Source organism: Barbus barbus (genome assembly GCF_936440315.1).
Source record: "Barbus barbus genome assembly, chromosome: 30".
Lineage (NCBI taxonomy): Eukaryota > Metazoa > Chordata > Actinopteri > Cypriniformes > Cyprinidae > Barbus > Barbus barbus.
Genome location: NC_136758.1, coordinates 9,894,002 through 9,913,420, shown reverse-complemented (window position 1 = coordinate 9,913,420; position 19,419 = coordinate 9,894,002). Strand labels below are relative to the sequence as shown.

General features: G+C 38.5%; 1 protein-coding gene across 1 annotated transcript in view; it reads right to left on the bottom strand.

Moving 5' to 3' along the window:
- The window catches only part of LOC306850830 (cysteine-rich motor neuron 1 protein), a 115,169-nt gene that overhangs the window by 26,739 nt on the left and 69,011 nt on the right, over nucleotides 1-19,419 (bottom strand). The window contains exons 6-7 of the mRNA XM_079386746.1: nucleotides 11,022-11,204; nucleotides 8,523-8,720 (exon numbers count right to left, since the gene is read on the bottom strand). Of these exons, the coding sequence (XP_079242872.1) occupies nucleotides 8,523-8,720; nucleotides 11,022-11,204 (381 nt within the window). The remainder of the gene's footprint in view (nucleotides 1-8,522; nucleotides 8,721-11,021; nucleotides 11,205-19,419) is intronic.

Here is a 19,419-nt window from a genome sequence, read left to right as displayed (position 1 = left end):
TTGCTTTAAATGCTAATGAGCTCTGCTGACCTGCCCCTCTCTTCCGTGGAGTGACGAACATAACTGTTTACTTTAGCCGCGAAACTGGCAAACTAGTACATCATTAGGGAAGGCGATTTGCCTAATGGTTAGAGAGTTGGACTTGTAATCCAAAGGTTGCGGGTTCGAGTCCCCGGCCGGCAGGAATTGTAGGTGGGGGGAGTGAATGTCCAGCGCTCTCTCCACCCTCAATACCACGACTGAGGTGCCCTTGAGCAAGGCACCGAACCCCCAACTGCTCCCCGGGCGCCACAGCAGAAATGGCTGCTCACTGCTCCGGGTGTGTGTTCACGGTGTGTGTGTGTTCACTGCTGTGTGTGTGGGTTAAATGGGTTAAATGCAGAGCACGAATTCCGAGTATGGGTCACCATACTTGGCTGAATGTCACTTCACTTCACTCACTTCACTTGCATAGATTCATAAAAAAACGTTATACTCACGTCTTCTGTATGTGAAGCTGTATCACAAATGATTCGCGCAAACATAAGACATATTTATGTAGATCGGGATCAGTGCATTCACTTCAAAACGAAAGTAACGTTAATCCTCTGTGTCTTCAGCGGCTCAGATGTCAGGAGTAAATGACGACTGCTATGTTCATTATTACATCCAGCAACTAAACACTTCAATCGCTTAATCTGAGACATTCTTGTCTTCCTCTGCACCAGAGTCGACGCAATGGAGGACTGATGACAGTTCACTCAGGGCGGGTCTAAGGTAAGACGGTCTTGTCAATTAACTATTGTGGGAGCGGCCTGTGCAGAACTACGTCATTCTGATAGGAACCTCAGAACAGCCTGATTTGTGAAAGGGGATTTTAAAATAGGGATTTAAAAAAAACCACTGGGTGGATTTTTATCATTATAGGATGAATGTGTACACACACTTCCAACACACATTTATGTTCAAACAACTTGAAAAGTGAATTTTGCATCCAATGACCCCTTTAAAAGTAATCCAAAAGTAGTTTGATCATATTACCTCAAATGTGTAATGTAATCAGTAACGGATTACAGTTGGTAATTAATATACATACAGACTAAAAAGGATGAAAAATTCTTACATTTCTAACCTGAATATCTTATCATAGTTCTAACGGGACCTTCAATGCTAATGTAGCATAAAAGCGAAGCGTGATGGGAAACGGCTCTGGAATGTGTCCATCACTTTCCCAAACGGCTGCATGTAACATGCCACATGTAAATGTGAGGCACAGTGAGAGCAGAGTTCTCTAGACCTTGCCATCAGGTAGGGCTATTTAAGACCTCTATCGAGGGGGATATCAGGCATCATTACAGCTGCCTTTTATTTCCCCATTTCCCATCTTGTAATAGGGCCACATATGGCTCTGCTGAATGCATATGGCTATTTCTCTGCTTTACCCATCAAGAAAAAAAAAGAGTTCATCCTTGAATGGAGTAACAGTCCTATCTTTATTTTTGATTGCAGGACTGCTGTCACAAGGCTGCTGACACTCGAGACAGGCTTTGTTATAAAAGGAACCACCAAGGTAACAAAAACAGCAGTGTGTATATCATAGTAGTGTATATAGTGTATAGTCACGGCCACACTAAACTGTTGTTCTCCATGGCATATGAATCTTTCTGTACACAAAAACATTGAGCATATTTAGTGACTGTAATCCTTAAATTAGTACTTAAATTTCTGGGTTCAAAACTAGTTGCATTCTATGATTAGAACCTCAGTTTGTAAAAAAAAAGCAAATACGGTATGCATTGCACTTTTTTTTTTTTTTTTTAATACGGCCACATCACATAAACCTTACACACATTACAATGAGACTAGTCACAAAATTATTTATTAACCTTGTTTATGCTTTATATCCAATTCAACTCTTTTGATGACCACGTGAAGACAATAAACCCAGTAAGTTTTGCATCATAAAGCCAAAAGAGAGGAATCCGTTATTGCCTTGGTAACTAGACATCCAGACATCCATTCACATAAAACAGTAGTCCCACCATTCAAAGAACAATTTTGAGAACTTTTTATAGCTCAAATATCTCACATTGTTTTGAAGAATCTGTAGAGCACTTTAACTGCATTTTAACTGCACTTTAACTGCATCTTACTGCATTTCATTAGCTCTGTACTTGTACTCTGCATAAATGACAATAAAGTTGAATCTAATCTAATCTAATCTAATCTAAACAAAAACTTTAGCTGCATATTTCTGCTTTTAACATTCTACAGTGTGAGACAGACATTCATAGCAAGTGAATTACTAAACTTTTTTCTAAAGTCTAAAAATGCAGTCTTCATTTATTGACTTGAGGCCAATGATGCTTTCAAAAAAGCTTAACTTGTGTTGAACCTGCAACATCTATTTAAAGATCCTAGATTACACTGTGGCCATGGAGAATGGATGCCCAAATATATATCAACCCTTTAGTGCTACTACTGCTCCCTGCTGACATTGAGCTGATGCTTTTATCCAGAGCAACAGTATACAATATTTATTACAGTGAAAGTAGCCCTGAAGCAACTTAGAGCCTTGCACAAGGGCTCAATTGTAATGCTTAATGAATGACTCCTTGCTGGATTCAAACCTGCAACCTTTTGGAAAACATTACAGATCTTTAAAGGAACAGCTCACTAACAATTGTAAATAAAACAACAAAAGTTGAATAAAAGTGGTCCATATCATCTCAAAAACTATATTCCAAGTCTTCTGAAGTGATAGGTTTGTCTGAGTAATGACTTATACATTGAGTTGACAATTGGCCAATGACCGATTGTTGTTGAGTGTTGTCACTATTTCAGCAGTGAACAGTAACTATACTGGATGTATTTTTACTTCTCTGTACTTTACTGGAGTATTTTTATTTTGTGGAGGAAGCTTTTTGTCCAGTTGAGCATGTTAAATCGGCAATGTAGCCAATCGATGAGAGAGATCACTCTGATTGGCTGTTCAGCTTACTAAACAGTACACAAGAAGAAAAATCAATGTGGCAAAGGCAAGCAAATTATGGCCGTTTCTCAATATGCGTACTTGTCTGTACTTGTGTTCTTGTGGACTTGTGAAACGTCATCAGTCGCTGCCCAAGTACTGTTCCAATTCAAAGTTCACATCTAGCCAAGTCCAGTTCAAATCCCCGGATGTGTTCTTGATCCGCCCCTTTTACAGAGGATGCATCGAGAGGTGACTTGTGCGGACTTGATAGGGGCCATAACCCAGAATTCAGTTCGTCCTCCCGTCCTCGAGAGTTCGTTCTTCTGAGTCGAACTTGGCAAGTCCAAACTCGAAAGGACGGAAGTCCAGACTCTGCGAACTTGGTATTGAGAAACGGCTGATGAGACGTTTGTGGGAAGTGAGACTGGTGTGAAAATGCTAATACAGACTACTGCCACCTAGTGGTATGGAGAGTTATTTATTTTCTCACACATGCACAGAATCTACGGCCTAGTTTGCTGTTGTCTTTGCATTATTCAAGCACAACATTTTGGCCCAGACAGAGGCAACATAAGGTGACACTACAGTCAGCTTTTGTTGCCGCTAGTTCTTTGATGTCAGTTTGGTGTGTCACGGCATTAAAAGAGTGGGGTTTAATTATTTACATTTCAGCCTGTCATCACACAAAGCTATTTTATAACTTTCTTTTCAGACCACTTTCATGTCACTTTTGGAGCTTGACAGGTACTTTGTTTACTACATGAAAATACTAAGAGATTTTACAAAATAACTTCTTTTGTGCACTGTGGTAGAATGTGTAAATATGCCCATGGACTGCCTTTATGTTTCGAGACAATCTGCTAAACTTATTTTCTTTCTGGAGAAGTTATGCTCCATGGAAATAAGATTTCTGTGAGATGTTATGCTCCATGGAAGTAATATTTCCATATCAGTTTCAACGACATGAAGGTGAGTAACTGATGGAATTTTCATTTCTAGTTGAACTATCCCTTTAACTGCAAAGCTACACCAGTCGACTAGCAAAATACGGAGTAATGAATTCATATGAAGCACTAAGCGGTTAGTCATCTTGCCGTCACAGCGAGAGGATTTCGAAACCGTTTGAATATCTTCACATTCATGTAGTCTATCTGTGCTTAACCTTTCACTGCAGTCCGTGATGATGAGCAGGCACACACAGAGCCTTTGATCTACCTCTGCACCGCCCGGAGAAAGAGTGAGAGAGAGAATTCAAATAAAAGAGAGAGCACTGTATTTGAGATGTAGTTTGTGATGCAGCGGAGGTATTGTGTGTATAGAACTCTGTATGGAAAGCCATAGTGCACTACCCCCTCACTTCACCTCAGTACTGAAGTGAGTGCTCTCCACGGTCAGGCAGACCCATCTAAACCTCTAATTGCTTCACAGGCCGAAAGGCATATGAAAGATTAATTGAAAAGAGGTGAATGTGAGCTTGCTGCTCTGAGCAGGTCTGCAGACAAGCTGCTGTCACTCTCTGTCCATGTAGTGCTCTCTTGTCCTCTCTCTCTCTCACTACCTCAACTAGCTCACTACCTCAAGTCTTATGGGCCACTAATCAGACCTTTTACACCCTGATTCAGATGGACAGCATATATTTTTACTTTGACACACACTCGCACAACTCATGCCACAGTGATAGGGTATTATATACTGTCACCATTTTATAAAATAACATATGCTAACATATTTTTATAAAAATATATAAATAAATATATATTATATATATGAATATTAGATTATATAACATAGGGGTAGACAGTACTACAAAGGTAAAAGTATTCTAAAGTTATAGGCTATATATTTTATAAAAGTATATATTGGATAGGTTTTTTTAAATAAACAAAACATATTACAATTATTATTAATAATAATACTAATAAGACAAATTATTATGATTATATATTTTATATATGAAAATAACACTGTTTTAATTATTGGAGAATTCATTAAATTAAATACAATTACAAATGGTACGTCATCTCATTTGATTATTATTTTTTATTTATTTAAAAATCAATTGATGCAAACCATACAAATCTAAATGTGCTAAAACTGTATTTGAAATACATATTTAAACTTAAAAATGGCAAAAATTTCTGTGTAGTTGGAATGTAACACTTGTCTTGTTTGAGACATATTTTATCCTGCAAATATAAATTAATTTAAATTATCAAACTATATGTATCATCATCATATGACCAACATAAGTAGATTGTGTTGAGAACAGTCAAGCTTAAAATCACGAAATACTCAAATTGCAAATTCTTTGGGATTTTTTGAAAGATTTATCATACACCACATGCAAGTCATGCTGCTTAGAATCTGCTTCTCAACATGCAACACAATCTGAGGCATCACTCATGCCGTAGCACATTTGTTGACATCCCTAACCCTGAGTGTCAGCCACAGTAATAGTAATGCTAGCCTTCACTATTATCAAGCACCACTACGAGATGAAGCACTCCAGGCGTTATTTTCTCTCAATATACTGAGCCAGAGCAAGAGAAAGATGCTTCATTTGCTTGGATCTTTAATTGGAAGGAGGGTGAAGGTGCAGAGGGTAGATGAGACAGACAGGAATCCTATTACCCCCGGTGTGACTCAATTCCACTGGAACGGCATTGATCATAACCAACATGACAGTTGGTGGAGCCTCGCCCCCACAGCCGCAAAAAAGCTGTGGTTGTTTAGTATGATTTTTCAGAACCTCCTCCACACATATTGTCAGTCTGGCATTTAGGATGGACTGATAAGATTGTTAATTGCTCTGAACAAGCTTTCCATTCCCGGCGATCCCAAGACTACAAGTAACAGGAGGAGAAAAAAACAACAACATCATGTAGCTTTTGTGATTTGAAAATCTAGACGGCAAACAGCGACGTGAGAAAATCTATATTCTCCAGCTTTTTTCTAAAGAATGATGTCATCGGTCTACACACAGCCAATCCCGGGAGAAATTCATTATCCGACATACCTGCCACTCATCTATCACTCGCTTGCTTCTTCCCATGTGTGAAATAACCTTTAGAAACCCTCTCTACAAAAATATAGTCCATGCCCCGGTGAACCGACCTGCATTCCTGCATACCGAGGAGCACGTCCATACCTCGTGGTGCTTAATCAAAGCTTATGATGAGATACAAAACGATGCGAAGCTCTCGCGCGCAACAAACACTGAGGGGAAAACCTAGCCAGCTGCAGTGGGAGTGGAAGTCCCAGGGGTAACTGCTACAGATCTGTGAGTAGTATGAAAAATACACTGGCAGGTGGGGTATAATATTCTACTGTTGGTGAGGGTAGGGAGCAAGGTCTAATGGAGGGAAATCCACAGGAATGGTTTCGGTGCAGTGTTGCATGACAGTAAAGGAGACACAACACGATAGACCTGAGATATGAGGCGATGAACATGTTTGGGTTGTGCTGGTAGAGGGTTGCTGGGGGATCCAGGTAAGCAACTGCCTGCATTGATCTCAGACTAGTAGATTATTCACACATACTGTATGTGACTGGAATTGAAACTGAAATATACACTGAGTGCTAGAGAATACTGAGAGGAAATGGAGAAAGAAAGCGTTTGCTCACACACATAGACACTAGTCTTGAGAATTCCAGGTTATTTTAGTCCGATGGTGGTTTGATTCATTAAAGCAGTTCGAAAAACATCACAGTGATGTCTTCAACACTTTGTAGGCAAATAAATGCATATTTAGTTCCCATCCCAAATGGCACCCTAAGCCCTTGTGGCCATCTTTATGATTCCACACTTTTGTGATGTGATGCCGCTTTGACTATCGTGTTGAACTCTGATGTGGAGCTCTCCTCAGATCTGCCAAAGCGCACACCGTGAGCACCCTTCTGAAACCGTAAATGAGGAATGGGACACCCTACGGTAGGGGTGTCCAAGCATGCTCCTGAAGTGCCAAAGTTAAGAGTTTATCTCCAACCAGCTCCAACACACTTGCCTGGATGCTTCTAGTCAACCTAAAGACCTTGATTAGCTGGTTCAGGTATGTTTAATTAGGGATGGTGTTAAACTTTTTTTGGAGTTACTTTTTTAAATAAAGTAACCCAAGTTACTTTGTTTTCTCATTTATTTACTGACAGCTCTCCTATCCCAAATTTGATTGGGAGTTAAGGTACGGAGGCACTTCCTTTAGCCTGATGCTTATTGCTTTCACTTTTGGTGTGAAAGGGCCTTTACAGTTGCCAAAATATAACTTTTGGGGGTATTGTTAATGAAAAAAGGCAGGCCCAGGTAATAAAAAGAACTGCAAAAGTAACGTAATGCATTAACACAATAAGTAACTTTTTATAGAGTAATGCAATATTGTAATGCATTACTTTTAAAAGTAACTTTTCCCAATTCTGCTCATAGCCACTCATAACACATTAGCAACTGTCTAGCATTACCCAAGCAACAACCTAGAAATCTTTAACATCGTAGAAGTGAGCTTTGTAAGCATTATGTTAGCAGTATTGTGTAGTGAGTGCAAGCTCCACTCAAATATATTTTTGTTACTGAAAAAGCAAAACATTTTACTAGACTTTTCTATGTAAAAAAGATTAATTTGTGATAATGAATTTTTGAGGTCACTATCACCAGTCTGAATTACCGTAATTACAAGGTTCTATGCCTTGTAAAAAGCATTTATGTCCTTGTAGAACTGTAATTACCATGTTGTAAACTAAAATTTTCTGAGAGCTCCTATTTGACTGCTGTAACGTCACAGAAAATAGAGATGGCTTCAGCAGTAAACAGCAGAGACATTCTTGTAATCTTTCTGTTTAATAATTCCTATAATTCACTAATCTTAATGCCTTAATAATGCAAGATTAATCTGAAAATAAAAGATATACAATACAGTTTATTGTATTTAGCACAGATTTGGATGACTGATGTCTAATATCCTGCTAAAAAACAAATGCATTAATAAAGCACTTGCGTAGTGACTGTTTCTTGTTGTATTGTGGTTTTGTCTACTGATTACTCCAATTACAGAGATTCATTTGGCCATTGTTATAGAAACGGATAAGTCAGAGGTCCGAGTAGAATGTTTGGGTTGTTAGCTGGTTATTACAGTAATTACGTGACGTGAGTGTGACTTAACATGAAAAAAAAAGGGGGTACAAAGGCCACTACAAACTGTCATCATATCACAATAGCTACGTAAAGATTCTTATAAAATGCCTACTTGTGTCAAAAAATAACAGCATGTATGTGTAGAATGAATCAACAAGGCATCTTGTTCAGCAATACTAAACTGTAGCTTCACCATTAGAGTAGTTGATCCAGAAACTGACTATGGAAGAAGTTAGTTTATACTGGCTATAGTGGCGTTTATGCAACACCGAGATTGCAATGCATACTAAAACTGCTGAATGATTACGATTGGACACATTTCATAACAATGCATACCTATAATTATCTGTGTTCATGCGCTGCCACAGAGTGTGTTTTATGTCTGAGAATAATACGCTCAACCCAACACAATTCCAACCCGAATCCATAAAGTGCATCTGTTCTTACCCTCACACACAGGGCAGCACTCTCCGGGCACAGTGACAGGATTGAGACAGCTGTGGCCGCAGGCAGCTGCCACACAGCGGGCCTCTCCACTCACACACTGGCAGAAGGTACAGTCGTCCTCACGCCAATGGTCTCCGTGAGCCAGGATCTGCCCATTCACATAGCAGCCGGCTAAATTGAGCACTGGGTAGATTGGGTCTATATGGAAGAAGTTAAGAGAACAGAAAGGCAAGATGATGATAGCTGCCACACATCAGTACTGACATCGTGCAACATGTACCCTGCTGGAAAAGTCAGTTTAAGCTGTTTTATTAGAACATAGCAGAACACCTTAACTTTGTACAAACAACTAGTGGGTGGTTTGTTGCTGGTTCTGGATGGTCTACAAGTTTGCACAAGCTAATAACCAGCTTGAACCAGCTAATGACCAATTTAGATCATCTAATGACTAATTTGGACCAGCTAATGACCATCTGGGACCAATTTGGACTAACTAAATAATAGTCTGGACTAGCTAATAACCAGCATATACTAGCTAATGAACAGCTTAGACCATTTAATGATCAGCTTGGACAAGTTTGGACCAGATAATGATGTCCTATACACAGAGACTCTGTAAAGTTTCTGTACCGTTCTGAGATTGCACAATTTTGTTCATTCACACTGCCGGAGTTTTATTGTGTTCCATGTTTTACTGTTTTCCAGTAAACAGCTCAAGATGATTATTTCAGCAGGGTTAGTGTTATACACTAACAGAGTTACAATAAAAGAAAACAACATATATTAGGAATGAGCCAACAAATCAATCCTAAACAGCAAAGCATTATTTATAAAAGTGCAATCACATTTATTGTTTTCAGCATTTTTATGGTCAAAGTCTAGTAATGTCAGCAGGAATTTTCTCAATATGGAATTTTGCTCTGGGTTAAAGTCGATCACAAAATTAACTACACTGACCAATGGAAAGCTGCTAGGTATAAAATGGACTTCTGTGTGAGCTGTGTGCCTTTTTTGTCTGTGAAATTTCCCTTATGTGTACTCAGATTGGTGGTTCTCAACCTCAGGCTGGTGCCGACTAGGCAGCCTCAGCAAACTTACAAGGGGGCCCAGAACGACTTAATTTAATATAAGACAAAACAAACATTACAATAAATGTAAACGAAATTCAACATATTTCACAGTTTAAAGGGATAGTTCACCCTAAAATGAAAATTCTGTCATTAATTACTCACCCTCATGTCGTTCCAAACCTGTAAGACCTTCGTTCATCTTCAGAACACAAATTAAGATATTTTTGATGAAATCCGAGAGCATTCTGACCCTACATAGACAGCAACAGAACTGTACGTTCAAGGCCCAGAAAGGTAGTAAGGATATTGTTAAAATAGTCCATTTGACATCAGTGGTTCAAGCTATGAAAATGCTTTTTGTGAGCAAAGAAATAAAAAATATTCAACAATTCTTATTAACGTAATTTGTGTTCCGAAGATGAACGACGGTCTTGGGTTTGGAACGACATAAGGGTGAGTAATTATTGCCAGAATTTCAGAATAAAATTGTACAACATTTTTCTAGCCATGCCAAAGTCTAAAAAACTTCATGTAGAAATTGTGTGTAAAAAATATTTTTAAAAACTCTTATCCAATACATCTTGAATGTCATGGAGCCTTTGACTATTGTTGTGGCCTCAAAAAGGTTGAGAACCACTGTTCTAAGTGGTTGATTAAAATGATTTACCTCCTTCATAAGCCAAAACTGCCTATGAGTCAGCGTATGGAGTCATACAGGCTTACATTTACTGTGAGCCGTCTAACTTTAGTTGGCCGATTTCATTTGTTTAATTCACGGCAGTAAAACTCTCAGGAGGAAAGCTACAGGGGAGTGAGGGAGTTTCACTTTAATTAACTACATAACAGCAAAATCATTCGCAAACTAATTTCAACATGACCACAATCTGATAAATATAACATGAGTGGAAAATGTATCAAGGTAATTCCAAGCAGTAATGTATTGGACAACAAAACCTACCCACAAGAGAAGCATAGCAATCAAAATTACATGCTCCCTGGCAGCCTATTACAGGTTGTCTCCAAAATAAAACAATGAACAGTTTCCCTGAACTAATTAGCCCTGGATGCTCCCTGAATTGGGAGAACGCAAGCACACAAGAATTTATCCTGCAAATTTAACATCCAATCGACAGAATCTTCCACATCATGTAATGCAAAATGCACAATATCTTCAGAGAAGGTAAAAAAAACTAGTCACACCATAATTGCTTTAGAATCTAGTTTTGGACCTGGATGACACTATTCATTAAAATTCACAAAAATCACCTCAATTACAGGCAGAGCATCAACAGCAAATGCAAAACAGGCCCTAAGGCACAAGGCTAAAGCTAAAGACAGCTTGATATCACTTGGAGAAAGGTGCACATATGCCTGCTATACACTCTTGACAAGCAGTTTATGAAGAACAGGAATATTTTCTCTTTCTAACCTTCACAGACAGGACAACACTCTCTGTCAGGGACGTAGTAGCGTTCACAGTGGAGCACGCCGCACTGGGCCGTAAAGCACACGGACACCCCGCCCTGACAGCGGCAGAAGCGACAGGCGTCCATCCTGAACACGTCCCCGTCATGGTACTCCACTCCGTTGAAAGTGCAGGCTGGCTTCGTCTCTGCAAAACACAGTAATCCGGATGCAGTGCATTAGAGGTTGTCGGATATATGACTGACAGCACAACAAAACAAATAGGGTCTTGATGACAGGGCCAAGAAGAATAGTTAGTTATGGGGTACGCAGGGACCTAAACGGTGTACATTTGTGTCCAAGAGAGCTTTTAGCAGCCGTGTTTCAGATAGCTGTGGAATTGATGCTCACCGGTCACCATGGCAACCCTTAGCTACCAAATACCCCTTTCAGCTCATGCATTATAATGCCTACGCTTGTGTACATGAGACCAGCCTGCTTTTTACTCCAAAATGAAACTTAATGAAGGTCTCTTTATATGTGTTCAAACTCTGAGGACTTATGTTAACACAGTTGTCTTTGTAAATTAAAGTAATAGATCACAAACAGAACAGAAATTCACACACATAACTCAATGCACATAATGTGATTTTAAGTTGTGCTGCTTAATATGTTTTTGGAACTTGTGAAATTTTTTTTCAAGCTTCTCTGATGAATAAAAAGTTAAAATGACAAGAAGTTAAGAACGGCGTTTATTCAAAATAGATTAAAAAAAAAATAGTTTACTATCACTATGTTTATCAATTTAACATATCCTTGCTTAATAGAAATATGTACTGTCCAAATTAAATTAGAAAGAAAAATTAAGATAAAAAATTTGCATAAGTCATTTTTCTTAAATTATAAATTAGGAGATAAATTATTAGTTTTAGTTTAGTCTTTATAAATACATATAGATACATATCTTGTTTTGAATATTATTAAAAGATATGGAAAATAAAAACCATTTTTCTTAATTTTTAATCAGTGACAGTAATTCTTTGGTTTCAACACCATGACATGTTTGATTTAGGGAATGTGTGTCACTTCCCCTCCTTGCGCTTATGTTGAATGACGCCAAACACGTCCTTGAAAACACCTCTGATCACAACATATTTGACAGACCCAAATCATCTGAAGGAACTCGGCCTATGGCGAACAAGAGGCCTTGGAACATTCCATAAAATCCTATCACACAGGAGTGACAGATTATCAAAGCAATCCATTAAAAGAGGAATTATTAGAAACCTGGAGCTATCAAAAAGCAGCCAGTGCCAAGTAAGAATTGATCTCTGCACGTTTAACTGTTGAAAGATCAGCCAAATGCGGTGCACACCGTTTTTAATTCCAGTGAATAATTTTGTCAATTAGTAGAGGCTCAGTGAATTACCTAATAATCTGGTGTGGCAACTGTGAGGTTGTCACACTAGACAGGCTTCACAGAGGACTGTGTGATTTTGCTCAGTTTTCTAATCAAAGCTTTTTTTGTTCCATCAGCCTGGGACTGTCACTCTCCTCTGCGTGACTGCTACCGCTTCTGAGAGCGGCAACTAATTGGAAGGAGCTGCTTAAAAATCAATGCGCAAAAGAAAAAAAAAACTTTTTAAAAGTAATAAAAGAAATAACCCCTTGCCATTAGACAGCTGTAAAGGAATTGGATGCTAAAAGGAGCTGTACAGGTGGAGTTGAGATGTCTATTAAAGGACAGCTCTCTATGAGTGTAATATGTCAAGTGTCTTGTGTTAACAAGTGTCGTCTGTGTTGAATGATCTTAATGATATAGTACGCCAGAAGGATGAGCAGAAGGATTCAGATCTGTTATTAGTGAAATATAACTTGTTTATCACACACTTTCAGGAACAGAAGGCATTAGATGTGTGCTATCTGGGCAATTAGCTGAGGAATAGTAGGTTATGAAGAGGTCATTAGCTTTTACTGTGAAATCGATATTTCCATCTTGAGAAGCAAGATAAACAATCTTAAAGGTAATAATCAAATAAGTATTTGAACATAATTTAAAATATCTCATAAAATATCTTACTCCCATGATTGGAAGTTCAAGCACTTTTTGTGAATCGGTCTGCAAAGAATTGGCAAATATATATCTATAAAACAGTTCATGTAAATGCTAATGTAAATGAACCAGTTGCAAAAACTGTTCACTGATTCTCTGCAAACAGTTCATTAGTTTTAAAAGATGATTTACTAATACTTTTGAGTACTTGTGAATGTTAAATCACTACAAAAATGATTTATTGGTTCTTTGAAACCCTTGCAAACGGTCAACAGGGGAAAAAAGACTCAATTCGTTCGAGTCCTTGCAAACAGTAAATTGGTTAAAAATGATTAATTTGTTCAAATATTTCTAAACAGTGAATCATTAATAAAAAAACAACAAACAAACAAACAAATAAAAAACTCGGCAATTCTTTTCAATCCTTGCACATTTAGATATTTATCAGTTCAAGTTTAATCTTAATTGAAGATCCACATTATTTTGTGCCAAGAAATAAAAGTAAAAAATGTTTGGAACAACATGAAGATGAGAAATAATTTGTTTGGGTTAATTAACTAACTATCCCTTAAACTACTTTACATTATAGCTTGTAAATCTGAAATAGTTTCCACAAAACTGCTAACTACCCTATACTATCAATTCCCTGACCGATTCACTATACTAACCTGTTCTACTCAAACTCCCTTCCCCTCAACGCATATCCTACCAATATTATTTTTCCCATTCCCAACTCAATTAACCATGCTATCCTGCCCATTCACTACATATTCCCTACTCAATTAACTATGGCTTAGAAACAATGTCATTAAAAAAATCAAAATGCACATTCATACATTCTATGCAAGCAATAAACAGGATTGGCTTGATCTTTACAATGAAGGGGCTCACGCTTGAGACTTGACTCAAGCTTTAAAAACCCCTCTGCACCTAATTATAGAAATAAATAGTGCTGGGGTGGTGGAACGCGTGAAACAGCTGTTTATATACACTTTGCATTGGGATTGCAATGATATATGAACACGCTTCCCTCATCCATTTACTTGGAACTCCGTTTTGAGGGAAGAGGTTTCATTTGAAACTACAATCTTGAACGCAACATCTCATGCTTTTTGTTTTAAGTGCAATAAACCTTTTTTATTTATCTTAATGACTAATGAGCTTCATCCCATAGGCGCGATGGTGCAGCCACAGCCAGGTGACATGTTGTGGCAGAGGTGAATAATTAGTGGAGGCGTGAGTGATAGTTACATCAGCATCTTGAACTTCCCAGATGTTCAGTGCAGTGGTCTCACCCAAATGGATCTCATTCTTTAAAAATGACACAAGTGACCACATCACAGTTAGACTCATTGTTGGGTTTTTTAGAGGTGACTCTGACATGGTAAGAGAAGGTATGACCTGTTTCTTTGTTTTGTCTCATTGAATGTCAGTGTTTATGTAAAACGGCTGCTTTAAACCCCTGCTGCATCTCATAAGTTTTCAAGATAAAACCTGACCCAAGACGTCTGGATGCCGTGGAAGATTTGTAGGAGAGCAGATAGTGTGCTCGCCCCCACTTGTTTTGCTGGCTGTTATGACCTCACAGAAGAAGAAATTCTGCAGCAAAATAGTAAAAAGGAGAATCTGGCTTTCCTGCTGTATTTCCGTTTTTGAAGGGCAAGCCATAAGTGCTGGTGTGTAAACAGCTGGCTGAGGCTCACGAGAGCTGGTGTCTGCTCTAGGGCTTATCCCTCTCTCACCACAGTAGGACAAGCTGGTTGTTGAACAAATATGCAAAGTTTGTCAGGCTTGAGCTGGTGGCTCCATTTCTCAACCCACTGGCTGCCTTGATTTAGGACTTTACCCATCACAAAGGATTATACAACTGCAGCAAATTCCTTCATAGTTTTATGGAAAAGTCTTTGACTTGGACTTATTCCGGGAATCCTCTGGCATTAGGGATTGGGCGTCGTGTAGGGAGAACGAGCTTGAATGAATTCTGTTTAATATTCAGAATTTCCTCCCGGAGCTGTAATCCTGTAATGACATTGTCAGGAAAGAAAATGCTGATTCAAAGTCTCAGTAAACTTTTTGAAGGAACTTCTTGCAGATGGCCAGGGTTGTTCTTCACTGCCAAACAGCTAAACTGACACCAAGGTTCTTGGACCCAGATTAAATGAAATATGACATAAAAAACACCTTAAAAGCACCTTTAAAATGTACTAATTTCTCGCACTATTTGGCCTTCTGTGTCAAAGGTGTGTGAACATTTTTTTTTTCCTTTCTGCAAAACCTTTAGATGAGAGGAACTATGAAAAGGCACAAAAAAACTTGATTTGGCAGTTTCTTTTATTCTGTTCAGGTCTGAAGATTTGAGTCTTAGCCCATTTTACACTAATGTGTTACACTTCCAGCCTCAGGGCCATCACTAGTGGGGTGAAAGATTGTGACGATTATAGGGGCCCACGGCTATGGAGGGCCCCTGAGGTTTGAATTGCCCCAGCTACTGCCCTGTCTAGCCTTTAAGGCATCTGTACATTGTGTGCCAAGAAAATTACACAAAGTTGTGTTTATTTAAATTTCCTTTTGTTCAAATAATATATTAAATATGAAATGTATACACAAAATATTGTTTTATGATGAATATATTATCAATTGCTGAATTCAAAATATTACCATAGTTCTGTATATTACAAGCAGTGAGGTGGTACAAAAAATATTAAAATATATTACAAATATTAAAAAGATATGTATATATTACAAATGTTTATATTTGTGTCTGTAGTGTCATGTGGTACAACCAATCTGCACAAATACCCAGGGAAAAAAACCTGCAGGCCCTCATTAATGTGTCACGGTCATATATTTAAAAAATATAATAATTTGAGCTTTTTATGACATGGCAAGGTTAGTTCCAGTTGTAATATTTTGTGTAGTTTTACCACCTAGAAAACGTACTGCTATTTTTAAATTAATAATAATAATGAGGTGTTAGAAAAAAAATATTATTTTAATAATTTACAGGATCAAATTCGGAGTGGAGGAGATTCTTTCTCTCGTCTCGAAAACACCACACCTCAGTGTAAATTAGTGGAAGAGAATGGTAACCATGGAAACACTACCCTGAGACGCCAAAGCCTAGTTTTCTCTGCCTCAAGACTGATCCAACAGGTCCCCTCCCCTCCGAGGCCTTGAGGCCAACAGCTGTTAACTGGCCCCACCTGAATTGTTAGAGTGTATGACGGCACTAGCAGGGTCTGTACGAGATGAGGTAAGTGAAAGAAGTCAACTATGTAATCTATATGACTGCCCAACCCTCCACACATCTGTATGAGTACAAATTAAGAATGGCTTCTACCTGTGTTCTCATATGGCTTTCTGACAACAGAGATATAGAATCACATACACATACACAGAGAGTCTTTCTTATTACACAAAGGCCATCTGAAGCAGGAGGAAAAAGAGCCCATTTATATTTAACTCTAAGAGTTTGACAGGATTGTGAAGAGGCAGTAATGAAATTCTCCATCTGGAGATTAAAACACCTCCACATCTCAGTCTCACAGTTCCTGAACAGAGCACTGAAGTGCAACCTAAAATAACATCTATTACCGTTCAAAGGCCTTAACCTTAACGTGGAGGATTTACATAATTTCCCACCTCCAGTTGTAAACTCGTACTTGTGCAGATTCCTCCCGCTTGAGGTCATGGTTAAACACGGACCAGTGTGCACTAAATGTAACGTAGCAGAAGAATCACAGGCAGTCTTTCAACTTCGATCCAGGCACCACAAACTGAGTCTCGTTGGGTCTTTAAAGGAGCCATATTGTATACTTTAGTAGCATTTTATATTTCCCCCTGAAGTCCACTGTTATTGTTAGTTCAGGTTTCCTGCACCAAAACTGATGTAATTTAGTTTTATATGACAATTTTCCTCCTCCCTTCTGTCCTTTAGAATAAAAAGTGCTGTATTTTGGAATTCTACACTGCCCAACTACCTGATTGATATAAATGAAATAGGCATCTTGAGCAATCATGCCTGTCTCTGTGACTGCCAGTGGCTCTGCAAACAGCAAAACAAGAGTCAAGAGGGCGGGCCAAGCTTTTTGGTGAGAAAACTAGGCAATCTGCCTGTGATCTGTTTTGTTGGTTGGGGTCATTGACATCTTTTGATGCTGACATCTTTTAATAGGACATCTTTGTGAGGGTTTTTGGTAAAGGGTGTGTGGTTGGTAGTAGAAAAATGGTTGAAGCTAGAAAAGTAACTAACTAGCTTTAAACAAGTTATTTTTGCTACTGTGCATATTTAAGATTTCTATATGCAAATGACCTCTGTTATGATTGGCTAACCTGCTGTTTGCATGTGAAATGAAGCCTGGTTTACAGTGCCACTCATCAGGGTGGGTCAAACTGCTGAATAAAGCCAGGAGCACACCGGACACGAAGAGCAGCGCCACGTCGCGTCGTGTCACGTCTTTACATTGTTTTGAATTGTTGCTAGGCGCCGCTATGCGTACGCTTATACAAAACAATGTGTTTGAATTTTAAAGACGTGGAAAGACGCAACGCAACGCGACACGGCACGACACTTCTGGTCCCGTGTGCGACCAGCTTAAGTGTTAGCATGCTGTCGTGCCGATAGCCTCGTCGTTAGTGCGCTGATATATAGCGCAGTTGTGCTCACAGCGACCCGAGTTCGATTGCCGTCTTGTCTTGTCTTTGCTGATCCCACTCTCCTCTCTCTTCCTAATGCTTTCCTGTCATCTCTCTACTGTCCTGTCCATTAAAGGCATAAAAGCCCAAAAATATAACTTTATATAAAAAATGTTAGTATGCTGATATGCTAATGGTTGTGGTGGGAATAATATTGGTTTTAATGGAAACTATAACAGTCCTTGTGGGCCTCTACTGGTAATTTGTTGCCTTCCTTCTGTGATTTTTTAAAACCACTAAATCCTAATGGAATATGTCCCAAAACATACAACAGGAAACAATTTTTAATGATTTTAATGGTTAATAGTTGATGGTTTGTAATGTTTGTAATGATATTTGTAGAGAAAACTATTAGAATTTCTGTGATGGTTTATATTGTTTTTCCATCAGTGTATCAATAACACACTAATTTAAAAGTAAATTCATTGATTTATTTGAATAATCAGATTTTTTGTGTGTGTACTTGCTTGTGTACTAGCTTGTAACAGATACTTTTTTTTCGAAAGTATAGCTTAACTGTAGTTGAAATGCCAAGTTCTATCATGAAACTCTAGATGGTGCAGGCTGATGGGTTGTTAACGCAAATTGATGATATTCACAGTGTTAAATTACTTGGCACAAGATGATTGGTTCATGTTGCTTACGCAGCTAATGAGCTTGCTGCTTAATATTTAAATAGCTGGTTAGCATTTACTACAGCATTTCGCAGCATGCTTTCAGTGTTCCTCTGAAACCCTCCACCTTCCCCAGCTCCACCTGTATAGATCTGTTACAGGTTATTTTATATGTTACTTCTGCAGCAGCAACATGTCTTAAATACTCACAGCACTGTTTCGGAATATGTATTGGCAGTAGCAAGTTCCTGTAGTTGATTTGCAGAAGCAGCAGCAATAACTAACAGCAGCAGCAATTCAGCAGCATAGCAGATCTATTTTACCAAGTCCAAATGCATGAACATTGTCATATCCATTACCATGGTAAAATCTTCTAAGAGTTGTCATGATAGAACTAGTTAAAGTAGCTTGTAGCTTAGTGAACAAAAATGTCAAAATCCATATTCTACGGCGAAACAAATATCTAAGGCGTGTCAGAAATCACATACTGTCTGAGTAGGTACTACATTGGATGAAGAGTGAAGTTCACTACTATATTCTATATAGTATGAATGTGTAGTATGAAGTAGTAGGTCATCTGGGTACCTTCATAAAGAACCTTTTGTGGAATGGAATTGTTCCATAGATAATAAAGGTTCTACATTATTTTAACCTTTATTTTTAGGAGTGAACTGTTTTAGGAATACTGTGAATTTGGGCAGAATATTCATTTCACATACTGCTTTTCACCTACTGTACAGTAGGGGCTTAGACACATTCAGATGCAATGTTAGTTTCTCACTAAGGGAAGGGAGAAAACAATCTGAACCACGAAGAAGAAATAGATTTTGAAGGCCGAGGCGATTGCGGTTATCATCCTCTCAGATGCTTGAGATGCTTTTTTTTCCTGTGTTAGGTAGGAGAACGCCTCTCAAGAACGACTCAGGCCAGCATTTCTTTTCTCTTCCTATCTTAGAGCCCAACAGGAGCTGCCTCCCAGTGTTTTTCAGCCCTCCCTCATGCTGCAGGCTAGCTTGTTTTGGCTGCAACTGCTGAGAGTCAGACTAAATAATGTGATAACT